At 45.4% G+C, this 12,985-nt stretch overlaps 2 protein-coding genes across 6 annotated transcripts in view; both read left to right on the top strand.

Moving 5' to 3' along the window:
* The window catches only part of TBX2 (T-box transcription factor 2), a 31,681-nt gene extending 29,831 nt beyond the window's left edge, over positions 1-1,850 (top strand). Inside the window, exon 7 of the mRNA XM_082201799.1 lies at positions 1,001-1,850. Within this exon, the coding sequence (XP_082057925.1) occupies positions 1,001-1,447 (447 nt within the window). The 3' untranslated portion in view covers positions 1,448-1,850. The remainder of the gene's footprint in view (positions 1-1,000) is intronic.
* Positions 1,851-10,853: 9,003 nt separating this feature from the next.
* The window catches only part of TBX4 (T-box transcription factor 4), a 126,811-nt gene continuing 124,679 nt past the window's right edge, over positions 10,854-12,985 (top strand). For 3 of the 5 annotated variants that reach the window (XM_082201831.1, XM_082201829.1, XM_082201828.1), the window contains exon 1: positions 10,854-11,017. The gene's annotated coding sequence lies outside the window, so the exon portion shown is untranslated. The other 2 variants (XM_082201835.1, XM_082201832.1) reach the window with 2 other exon arrangements.

The following is a 12,985-nucleotide window of genomic DNA, read 5'->3' as shown; positions in this document are numbered from 1 at the left end:
ATATATTAATAACAACAGAAATGCGTCTCTTAGGCAGAACACTCTTGACAACTTCATGCAGGCGTCTTGTTGATTTTCAATGCACTCTGAATGGGGTAATCTGAAAAAAATGAGAAGAACTGAGAGGAACTGAATTTTACAGATTCAGTCATCCTCAGCTGGACTCACAGAAAGAACTTTAGCTCAGTGGTAGAGCATCTGTTCTGCATGCAGAATGTCCCAGGTACAATCCCCTAGCATTTCTGGGTAGGTCTGGGGTTAAAAGGTTCCCTCTCTGAAACCCTGGAGAGATGCTGCCAGCCAGTGTAGACAATACTGTTGGCCTGACTTTATCTATCCAAAGCAAGTTCCTTGTTGTTGTTTTTTAAACCTCTTTTTCGATATTAGTTGGTTAATCAAGGCATTTATTTATTTATTTATTTATTTATTTATTTATTTATTCATCCTTTCTGCATAAATTTTTAAGCCTGCTTTATCTGCTGGCGGATCTAGTTGTGCTTTTAATCATACTGAGTCACTGCAACTCAAAGTGCATTTAGGCAGCCTTTAGTATCTAGGCAGGAGATTTTCCTGGATCGGGGTGGAAGGGAAGTTGTACTATGTCATTTAGGCAAAAGGTGGGGGAACCCAAACTGGACCCATCATGTTTCTAGTCTTTATCTGTTCAGCTTAATGCAAGCTTTCTTTCCCAGACATATTGAGCCCAACAGGGGGCAGAGCCCAGAGCCAATGATAGGTGAGGTCAGAGGTAATCACAGGCAGAGGCAATGAATTCTTTAAAAATAAATAAATATTGAAAGTTTTCAACATACTATACAATAAAAGCCAAATTGATCTCAATGAAAATAGAAAAGAAAGGAGAGAACAAGACAAACACATGAAAAATCTGTTTGCTGTAATTTAACGCGATTCCTTTGCTTGTTCCTTTCAACTCTGCAACCGGTGGTTTTTCTGAGCTGTGAAATTCCGTAACCTCATTTTTGTCTTTCCTTGTTCCCAGGGAATCCCGGTGCCTACTTTTGGTGGACTTTTCCCTTACCCGTACACTTACATGGCGGCGGCAGCTGCCGCAGCATCCGCCATGCCGGTGACCAGTGCCGCCACTGCCAGCTCGCTATCCCGGAACCCCTTTCTGAGCAGCGCCCGTCCTCGCCTGCGTTTCAGCCCCTACCAGATCCCGGTCACCATCCCACCAAGCACCAACCTCCTAACCACTGGCCTGCCTACCAGCTTGAATGCCAGCTCAGAAGGTTCAAAGCCCGGAAGCAGCAGGGAATCCAGTCCGCTCTCGGATCTACCCGTTCACAAACCCAGCAGCCAACGGGCCTCGTTGTCCCCTAAAGGGTCCTTAAAGGATTCCATCAATGAGCTCCAGAACATCCAGAGACTGGTCAGTGGTCTAGACACCCAGAGGGAAGTCTCTCCCGGAAGGGAATCCCCCAAGTGACTTAACCCTTGGGAGAGGCAGCCCCTCCAAAAGGGATCAGGAGATGCTGGGGGAAAAGGTGTGTACAGCACAGTATAAATATTTATTTTAAGAAAAGGAGGAGGGGGGATTTAAGATAAGGGAGAGTAAGGATGAGGGAGCCCAGGTGTGATGCACTACAGAGGCACCCAGATGGAACAGGGGAGGAAGGAGGCACACTACAACATTTGAGCATCACCCGTTGGTAAGAAGCATGGGAGAATTTTGGTGTTGACCTGGGTTCCGGAGGTCAGCCCCACAACCACATCTGCCCCCAAATGCACACTTGTCTCCTGGTTCTGGTTGTTGTAGCAGGATATATAGAGAGAGCTATGGTCATGGAAGGGTATGATTCAGGCCACCTATTCCTATAGCTTTTTTTAAAATAAAATTAAAAAATCAGCACTGTTGGAAAAGGCATTTTGCTACTTTCTACCTATAAGGATGGAATTTCTGAAATGCGGACATTGTTTTCAAGCAGGAACAATGGGGGGAGAATTTTATTTCCTCTTAAATCTACAAACTCTGGCCGACTGAACACTGGACATTCATTTGGGGCACAGTGCATAAGAGGACAGCAGACTTCTGAAAGGTTGACATCCAGTTCCCCACCTTTCCTGGGAGGCCATCAAAAAACATCCACAGTGATCTTTAGAAACTGGTACAGTCAGTGTGATTGACTTTCTTTCTTTCTTTTTTCTTGAACTCAACCTGTGTACCAGAAAAAAAAATTAAAAGAAACATAATATTTATGGAATAAATGGTAATTTGTGTAAATAAGCTATACGAATCCCAAAATATGCAAAAATTGGTATTAATTTATTCAGAGTTGTACATTGGAGTGTACATAATTAGAGTTTAACTCGTCACATTTCATTGTTTTGTTTTTTTCATTTTACGTGAGCATACATATTGTAAATGAAGACCTATTTAGCTCTTTGTGAATGGAAGAAAATATTGGGTTTTCTTTTTGACTTTTGTGTCTAAAAAAAAAAAAAAGGCTTACCCTGCCTGTTCAAAGACAATCGTGCCATCAGTACTGCTCTGAAGACATGGGGGGAGGGAGTTAAATCCTTTTTACAGGGACTCTACAGGGAACAGTGTCCCCTCCCAGTATATAACCATTGAAAATGAAATTTTAATGTTGAATGAATGGGGCAGTGGGAATCTCTTTTGGAGCGTGGGGTATTGAAAAAAAAATAATGCAGGAATAAACCTCAGGTTTTTATTTTTCACTCCAGAACAACAAAAAAGGAAAATAAATAACCTTTAAAACTATACTAAAATTTAAAATATCACATGGACAGTGTGCTATATATTGTTTTAATTTTTTTTAAATGACATGATTAGAAAAGTGCTGGTTATTCGGGTATCTATCTGTTCATTTTTTTTGATGAGTTCTCTCACATCTTTCAATAAAAAATATTCAAAGAACAAACCCCTCCCCTGATTTTCTCTCCTCTCTCTCTCTCTCTCTCTCTCTCCTTCACACAGAGAATCTAGACAGAATCTGGGTCAGACAAATGGTCCACCGAGAGAATGTCCCATTTATCTTGGTGGCCAACCAGGCGCCTTCAGGTATAGGAGGCAAAAGGTTTCAGCACTTTCCCATCATTATCTGCCTGGCAACTGACACTCAGTAATATACCATATTTTTCGCTCTATAAGACGCACCAGACCACAAGATGCACCTAGTTTTTGGAGGAGGAAAACCAGGAAAAAAATATTCTGAATCTCAGAAGCCAGAACAGCAAGAGGGATTGCTGTGCAGTGAAAGCAGAAATCCCTCTTGCTGTTCTGGCTTCTGGGATAGCTGCACAGCCTGCATTCGCCCCATAAGACGCACACACATTTCCCCTTACTATTTAGGAGGGGGAAAGTGAGTCTTATAGAGCAAAAAATACGGCACTTCCTCTGAAACTGGAGGCTCCACACAGCCATCACAACTAGTAGTCATCGATAGGCTTATCCACGATGAAAGAGTTGGAAGCCCTTGGGACTCCAGCTCCCATCAGCCCCAGGCAGTGTGGCCAATGAGCAGGGGAATTATGGGAGTTGTAGTCCTGCAGTGGCTGCTGGGCAACAGGTTCCCCATAGAGACATTGGCTTTTAAAAAAAGCGGAGGCAGGGGTTTAGACCATTGGTCAACCACATCTCATGATCACACCATCCACAAATTAAATCTGCCTTTTGTGGAAAAAGCCTTTCTTTCGCCTTAACTTTGTATGATATAGAATTATGTTATTTGGTATAAAAGAATTCATCCTGGGATGTTCTGTAATTCAATTTATAACCTCCAGACCTGCAGCAAACCCCCACCCCCCATACATTAAAGGCATTGCAAGCCGGTATATCTCTCCTTGGAAGACAGTCCTAAAATGGCAGAGTGGAATATTTCTAAAATGGTGCTGCCTACCATTGGGCCTCCCTGTCTTCTGCCCCACCAGATTCATTGGGCACCAACAGCCGCGGACAACTGCCCATCAAATTTTATTGGATGACCCCTGAGTGCCAGTATTATGAGCGAGGAAGGAGAAAGGCGGCTCTCCCTGGTCTATTTAGTCAAGCATTCTGCTCTCACGGCACAATTTCATTGCTCCTGTGATTGGGGTCGGCCTGAGGCATTTTCCTGCCTGAGGCAAAAGTCAAGATGGCACCCCATCTAATTCCATGTGCAGAAGCCAGATGGGCTGACAGTTTGAATCTTAACACTGGCAGAAGAACACCATCTTCCACCCCATCTGGGTACAGGAGAAGCTGTGTGTGTGGCACATGCAGCGTTGCCCTCCGACAATTTGCAGCTGCTCCTTGCCCCTCAGGATTTGCTGTCCAATGACAGGGCCGGCCCTGCCATCAACCAGCTCCACATCTAAAGCACCCTCTGCCCATGGAGCTGCTAGGCCTGAGGTAGGCTACTTTCTATCCCAGAAAGTCTCATCTGAGCTCAAGGACACATCCGAATGAATGAATGAATGAATGAATGAATGAATGAATGAATGAATGAATAGGCAAGGACACCCAAGGAAAGTGGGGAGTATGGCTAGGGGGAGTCCCAAGGGCCAGAGGAGGGTTGCTTTTGGCCCCCAGACCCTGAGGATTCCCACCCATGGGCTAGGCTTGCCCATCCTTCCTCTCTGGGCCATCTAATATGATTGAGATTGTGGATGTTGTTGCCCGTAATATTCCATGGCACCCCCATTGGCCTCAGCCAGCATGGTCAGGAATGGTGGGAGTCCAAAATATATGGAAGGCACTGCCTTGGCTACCCCTGCTTCAGAGTGCCTTGCTAGTTAGGGTTGCTGCTACGAACTCTTCTCTCGGGATATAACATTAGCTGAGGCCACTCTGAACAACCCAGTTACAGTTCCCAGTTTGTTCTTGGAAGAGGCATTGGTTGTTAAACCACTCTGAGAATTGTAGCTCCGGGCAGATCCGCTGCACAAATTAAAGGCACATTAAAGAATCCTGGGAAATGTGGCTTGTTAAGGGTGCTGGGAAATTGTAGTTCTGTGAGGGTTCCCAGGATTCCTTGGGGTGAGTCATGTGCATCAGGTGTGGTATAACTATAGAATGTGGTCTTGCCCTCTGTGAAGGGGAGAGGGGTTCTCTCAGAGTCAGCACCCTTGAAAAACTACAACTCCCAGGATTCTATGTAGGAAGCCATGGCTGTTAAAGTGGCGTAGCAGTGCTTTAAATGTACGACGCAGATCATTTCTCCTTCAATAGGCTGTGCTAGGGCATTGTGAGAAATTTTAATGATATCACCACCCAATCCAGTCTCAAACTGCTTTCAGCTATCTTACACACCCCACAGTCTGTCTCAACCACAATTTGCATATTTGGCTGCAAATATGCCACATATTTAAACACGCACACCCTGCCCCGCCAAAGATATTTGGGAACTGTAGTATGCCCCTCAGCCCTCACAGAGCTACAGTTCCCAGCACCCTTAACAAACATTCCCAGGATTCCTCAGGAGGAAAGTGCTTTAAATGTATGGTGTGTACACAGCTTTTTACTCTGAGTCATTTGGTCTCAATTTGGGCTTCTTCTTTTTTAAATAACTGATGAGAAACCATGATAAATTTTTGAATATAAAGACTTTGCTTCTTTTCTTTCAAACTAGGAATATCCCTCCCCCCTTTCCCTTACTGATTCTTTTTCTGCTCTTGCTTCAGTCAGGACCATAATAATAATAATAATAATAATAATAATAATAATAATAATAATAATATGATGTTTGTTATTATTTTCAATTAGGGGATGTGTAGAAAGTCTGTTATAAATCCCAGCAGGTCTGCATTTCATTTTGATCAGGAAAGATTAAAATGCTTCAGTTCACATCGGCATCCGCTTCGCATTACAGAGATATAAATGGAAAGGGGGGGCTGCAGATTGATTTAAAGCGACAGCAACAGAAATGCTCTCCGGCAAGATGGGGTAAGGCACAGGGTGGGGGCAGGGTGGGGGGGAACATTGTACCGTTTTGCTGTAATTAAACAAAACAAAACAACAACAACTTGGCTCTCACAATCCATAAAATCTTCCGTTCCTTTTCCTTTTGATTCCGATTGCCAACATAAACTGTTTCCCTTTGAACATGATCTTTCGCCTTAATTGTGTTTGCAAAATATGCTTCCCATCCTTGCAGAGAGGAAGCCTTTTATTGGTTTTTTGGCTTGATGAACTTTCTAGAATTTATCTCTCACAGGCTCCCTGGAACAAGATGTGTACATATTTCCCCAGCCGATGGGAGCTGGGGTTGCACAGCGACTAATGCTGCAATCCTGTGTGCCCTTTCTCCCATCCCCTCAATTCAGAGCATGTAGGGCTTACTTGAGTGTAAACATGCCTAGGACCGAGCTACAGGCATGTGAGTGGTGAGTTAAGCAGTCTCTGGTTCAGATCTTACCATAAACTCACTGTTGACTAGAGCTGCAGTCTGTTCCCATCTGCATTATGGGACAGTTCTACCCCTCCACTTTATTGTAATGGTTGCTGCTAGAGCATCAACACAGAACTGATTAAGGACTTCCCTGCTTGATTAGGCCACAGAGACAAATATGTAGGGCCTGCAACAAAATGTTGCAGCATGTGGAGTGCTGCTCCATTCCTTTCTATTCCGTGTCCTCTCTGACGTCATTCCATTCCCATTCCAAGCTCACTGAACATATTCAATCCATTCTGCTCTAAAGAACAACATAGCTGCTTTCTTGTTGCTGTCACAGGACTTGCTTCTGGGCCTTTTATGGCAGCACAACAGACTGAGATTTAACAGGTGAAGCTTTCCCAGCTTCACCTAGGGACAGTTTTTGGTTGCTAAAACAAACCATAGCGTTCCCACCAAAGGGAAACTTCCTGAGAAATGTTAAATCTCAAGCAACAGGGTTATTATTTCCATTTAGATGGCCCCTGAAGATCTGGGAAAAGACTTGGGAGGTAGATAAACCACAGAGAGATCAGCAGATCAGAAAAAGGAATCCAGCCTTTGTTTGAAAAGCAGTTCCAAACTTCATGACCGCACAAGAGTGGTTCCCTTACACACTCTGTTCATTAAACTCTGGAATTAAATATGGTTAATGGAATCCTCCTTTCCTCACACTCCAAGAGGTGTGTGCTTGGTTGCCTTCCAAAATTGCCTGCCCAGCTGGACAAAACTGCCCAGGCGCAATTCTTCCTAATGTCCCCTAATTCTGTTTTGTCAGTGGGCCCCATGGTGGGTTGTGGGTCTTTGGAAGCCAACACATACTGTCAGATCTCCACACAGATACATATATGTCAGACATAGCCAAAGATCCAGTCATTTTGAGGATTAATTATTGTCCATATGGAGTAGGGGCAGGGAAGTGGATCCCGTCAGTAGTCTGGATTCCCTACTTCCCGGCCCCTCCCATGGGCCAACACGGACAGGTGGGTGGAACCATCCACCAGTTAATCACCCTGGTGTCATAACAACATCAAGCGATCCAGTTAAACAGAGGTTGCTGTAGGTGTCAATTAGCTGGCTGGTGGTTCCTTTAAAGATGCGTTTTCAGTGCCAATCAGCTGACTGGCGCAGCGAGCACCTGCCACCAAAGGGGCTGATAAGTTTTGGAGGAAGCGGTTTGAATCCAAACCATTTCCTCTGCAGAGGAGAGATCAACTCTGTTTGGAGTTTCTTGCGCAGCCAGTTTCAGCGGAGTTCCCTGTCAGTGCCAATCAGCTGATCCACACTGACAGGGAGCCCCACTTGCAAAGGAACAATCCAGAGGCCAGTGTGTTTTAGGCTTACAAAACTGCCATTGATGCTCCTAAAATCCACTTTTCTTTTCTTTTTTAGAGGCTATTAAACATGAAGTGTTCCATCCCAGAAGCAGAATCATTTCCCCCCCCTTACTGTGGGTCTTGCCTTCCCATCTTCCACCCCTGAATGTGATCTCCTCTGCTCCCACCACACCTCCAGTCCCCTACAAAAAATCCCCATTTGAAATGGAAAATTCTATTTTCTTCCTCTTTGCAGTTGAGCCCTCCACAAAGAATAGGAATTGAACTTTCGCCTCTTCTTGCTCTCTCTCTCTCTCTCTCTCTCTCTCTCTCTCTGCTTTAAGTTCAGCTACATCATTTTATGGTAAAGCAATAAAGGATGACATAAACAACCCCTTTTCTTCACCAATTACCCTTTCCTCATTCTCTGGAAGATTTATTAGTCAAATTGTTTGTCTTGGGAAAGAGGAGAGGAAAAAGCCAGGGGGGCTGGCTCCTTATGAAGAGGGCGCCCTCTGCTGACAAAGCCTAATTAGTGTTGTAACAATGGTGACATACAGACCACCAAACATTTCAAGTGCATCGTTTTAAACCACATCCCCATACTCTCAAATAATAACCCCAGGAACTGTAGTTTGTTAAGGATGCTGGGAATTGTGCCTTTGGGAGAGGGTCAACTACAGTTCCCAGGATTCTTAGAAAAAAGTCGTTAGTTTTAAATGGATGGTGTGCATGCAGCCTATGAAAGCTTTGTGAGAATCTAGGCCAGTCAAGGGGGAAATAAATAAAAACTAACTCTGCTTAACATTTATACAATGCTTTCAAGTACTTACAATGTGATATCTAGTTGAAATCTGCACAACCTCCCTTGTAAAGCAGGGGGGAGGTTAAACGCTGTCCCTCGGGCATTTCTATCTGGCCCTTGGGAAAGTCTCAGGGAGTTCCCCTGGTGCCGCTGCCCCTCCTTCTCCATTGCTTTTGTCTGGCTGGAATGAGCCCTTGAACTCTGGCAATAACTTGTGCTCAGCCAAGATAGAGGATATGGGTTGGAAGCCTCTGGCTTTTCACAGAATCAGAACTGCAAAGTTGGAAAGGACCATGAGGGTCATCTAGACTAACCCACTGCAATGCAGGAATATTTTGCCCAATGTGTGGCTTGAACCCACGGCCCCGAGATTAAGAATTTCGTGCTCTGTCGACTGAGCTATCTCTGGCCCCCAATTTATTTTGGTTGGTTCTTTTTGGGGTGGGAAACTGCATGCTCCTCCAATGACAATCATTCAATTCTGCCCCTCCACACTATTGGCATGTGGACCCCAGAAGGTTATCCAGAAAGGAATGCGGCCCTCAGGCTGAATATGGTTCACCATTTGGCGGTGTAAGAATTGGGGGTTCAAGGGGACAAATTCAGTTTGGTTCTCCTTTTAATATGGGCCTACCTGTTCTGCACTTCCCGAAACAATGTGCACTTCTCAGCATTTTGCGATCCCCTTCTCTGGCCAAACACTGTGTGCAAAAATGCATGCGTTGGTGAAAATGACATACAACAGTGAAATGCCGATTAATCCTCCTGAGGAGTTGCTTTAAGAAAGATCACAAATGTGGCAAATGGAACTTAAAAGACTAAGAAACAAAGTAAAATTAATGCTTGCCCATTCCTCGTAAGAATGGAGTGCGCCTTTTGCGTGATCTTGATCAATCATAGAATTGTAGAGTCCAGAGGGACCCTAAAGGTCATCCAGTCCGACCCCATGCGATGAAGAAATGGAAAATGGTGGTGGCTGTTGAGATTTGGGCGATGCACCTATGCAATGGGAATCTTGCAGGGGAGAAAAGCTGTGCAAGACCAATTCTGGTGAAACCATGTGAACTCAAGCATGCGAGCTGGAGCTTGAAGCGGACGGCGTCTCCCGGCACAGCTTGATCTCCGCTGCTTAACCAAACGGGCGTGTGAGATTTTTCTGCTGCAACAGAGCTGAAGGCACACCTGCCAGCCTGCACAGCACAGGGCGGGAGGCAGGGGGCTGAATGTTTAACAGATCCGCCAATATCTGTCCTTCCTGGCTCCCAGTACATTTCCAGTATGTTTCCGCGCAAAAGTGCTGGTGCTGACCTTTAAAGCCCTAAACAGCCTCAGTCCTCAGTCTCAACCCCCATCCTCCAGCCCCACACACTGAGGTCCACCTCCAAGGGCCTTTTGGTGGCTCCCTCATTATGAGAAGTGAGGTTACAGGGAACCAGGCAAAGGGACTTCTTGGTAGTGGCACCCTCCCTGTGGAACGCCCTCCCAGCAGATGTCAAGGCAATAAACAACTATTTTACTTTTAAAAGACAACTGAAGGTGGCCCTGTTTAGGGAAGTTTTAAATGTCTGACGCTGTACAGTGGTGCCTCGCAAGACGAAAAGAATCCGTTCTGTGATTCTCTTCGTCTAGCGGTTTTTTCGTCTTGCGAAGCAAGCCCATTGACGGATTAGTGGATTAGCGCTATTAGCGCTATTAGCAGCTTATCAGCTTATCGGATCAGCTGATAAGCGGCTTAGCGGCTTAGAAAAAGGGGGAAAAGGGAAAAAAAACCCGCAGGAACTCGCAAGACATTTTCGTCTTGCGAAGCAAGCCCATAGGAGATTCGTTTTGCGAAGCACCTCCAAAACGGAAAACTCTTTCGTCTAGCAAGTTTTCCGTCTTGCGGGGCACCACTGTATTGTTTTTAATATTCGGTTGGAAGCCGCCCAGAGTGGCTGGGGAAACCCAGCCAGATGGGCGGGGTATAAATAATAAATTATTATTATTATTATTATTATTATTATTATTATTATTATTATTATTATTCCTCCCCATATGCTTTGAGCTCTTTCTCTCTCACACACACGCAGCCAAGTTTTCCCTCGCTTACTGCCCTCAGAACCCTCCCTGCACTATGATGGTCAAGGTGGCGTTCAGGTAACGTGTAGAAAATTCCGGAAACGTGCCCAACAGCAGGGCTGTCCTTATGTCAAATCCCCACTCAGCCATGAAGTGTTAATATATATTTTTTAAAATATGAAGCAATCTATAAGTCTAATACAGAGGTGGATAACTTGAGGCCCTCAGGCCAGAAGACACAGGGGAACCAGGCAGGCCCATTGGCCAACTGAGGGACCTACTCCGAGTCCCCCGGTAGAGGCAAAGGGGGGCCTTTTGGTAAATGGGCCTACAATTTCCCATCAGGCCCATTGGTTCAAGGCTCCTGCCCTCTGCAGTAGGAGGAAACAAGCTTGCTCCATCTTCCATGTGACAGACCTTCAAATCTCTAAAGATGGCTATCACAGGTAGGGAAAAGGTTATGGCACTCAGGTCAGGCTCTTAAATCCCCACACAGCCATGAAGCTCATTGGAGGACCATGAGCCGGTCGCAGACTCTGAGCCAAATCTACCTCATGGGGCTGTCATGTGGATAAGTGTAGGTGGGCAACTATGTTAAATATCAGACAGGCACCATCTGACCCTTACGTTTCCCTCCCCTTATGGTCTTGATTTATCGGCTACTTTTAAAACGAGGCTGCATTTTAAATTGCATTTTAACCTGTATTTTAAATTGGTCCCCCCCCATTATGTTTTTTACTGTTCTTTATTGGTGTTAGCCAGGGGCGCCGACTTATAAAAAATATTGGGGGAGCCCGCGAAAGCTCATGAATAATAAATAAGCTCATGAATATGTAGATAAAGTGGTGCCGCCTCCTCGTGAGCGAATAGGGGAGAGCGTGCTGCGCCTATTAATCAGCTCCGAAGGAAATTGGGTGGAGCTTTTGCTCGGGAGGGAGGGTAGGAGGCATGCAGCCCGACCCTGTGCATTTTGGGCTGGCGGAGGGGCGGCGGTAGCCCTCTGCTGGAGGGGCGCCCGAGATTATTGGGGGGGCGGAGCCCCCCCAAACGAATTTTTGAGGGGGCTCGGGCCCCCTCAGGCCCCATGGAGTCGGTGCCTATGGTGTTAGCTGCCCTGAGCCCGGCTCTGGCCAGGGAGGGCAGGGTATAAATAAAATATTATTATTATTATTATTATTATTATTATTATTATTATTATTATTATCTCTGTTGCCTTTCTGACTCCTCCTGAAGACCTTCCTCTTCCAACACAGCTTTTAAGGAGACATCTTTCTCAGTCTGCCTCAGTATTGGAACAGGTTTTTTTAAAATAGATTTTTTAGTGTGTTTGCTGCCCCGGGCTCCTTTGAGAGGAAGGGCAGGCTATACATTTAATGAATTGATGTGTACCACCTTGAGCTCTTAGGAGGGAGAGCAATATGATTTATATAAGATACCGAGGAAGGGCATTGAATACCCCTGAAGACAATTTGCCTGGGAATTACATAGGCTGGAAAATTATCTAGGCAGATGTTGCAACCAGCTGTTGGAAAACATCATCCTATTTTTCTCTCTGATAAACGGGTTTGGTGGGGGGTTTTGTTTCTTTTTGAAAACTAAAAAAATCCAACAAAAAACAAAAACCTTTAGAAAACAACAACACCCTGCCAAACCTATTTGTCCAAAGGCACAAGTGGAACCAAAGATGTAGGTTGTCAGTAATACAGTTCTGGCTTTCTTAAAAAGGGAGAGTTGTTGTTGCTCTCAAGTCTTGTTTGGGGGTTTCCTGCTGGTCCACCAGCAGGTCTCTTCTGACGTCCTTACAAATTTGGTTCATCAAACATCTTGCTGATTTTACTGCCCTGTCCCAATGAGTCTGGAATATCCTTCAGCCTCCCAGAAAGGGGTTAATAATTTTCTGAGATTTGGGTGAGAAAGGCTGGTGGGGCGCAAGGGGGGGGGGAGAGATGGACGCCTGGCTTTGCTGGCAGCAGACAGTCCTTTGTCCAGGAGTCAGTGGCTGACGCCTTCTTCCTCAATATGAGGCCCCTCCTGGCTCCTGGACAAAGAGAAAGCGGGTTGATCCATCAGGCGCGGCTCCCAATTAGAAGAGCCCTGCTTGTGTTTGTCTTAACTTATTTTCTCCCCCTCCCCGCCCCCAGTTCGCCCTAGAGCGCCATTGTCCCCGTCTGTTATCTCCCAATTAACAGCAATTGCACACTCAAGGATAGCCAGCCTTTGTCTGAGGTCATCTATCTGGGGTGGACGGACAATGTCGGTGTCTGTATCTGTGTGTGTCTGCACAGGCCTATCTTGTGCACTGATTAATTTTATTGAAAAATATTTTTAAAGGAACCCTGGCTGAGATGTTTTGCTGCTGGGGGCAAAGCAATGGTGCCCCCTCCTTCTTTGCAATTCCAAGGTGCACCATCCCC

Source organism: Podarcis vaucheri (genome assembly GCF_965113315.1).
Source record: "Podarcis vaucheri genome assembly, chromosome: 15".
In the NCBI taxonomy this organism is placed as follows: Eukaryota; Metazoa; Chordata; class Lepidosauria; order Squamata; family Lacertidae; genus Podarcis; species Podarcis vaucheri.
The sequence above is the reverse complement of the archived record's forward strand: the minus strand, read 5'-3'. Positions and strand labels throughout refer to the sequence as shown.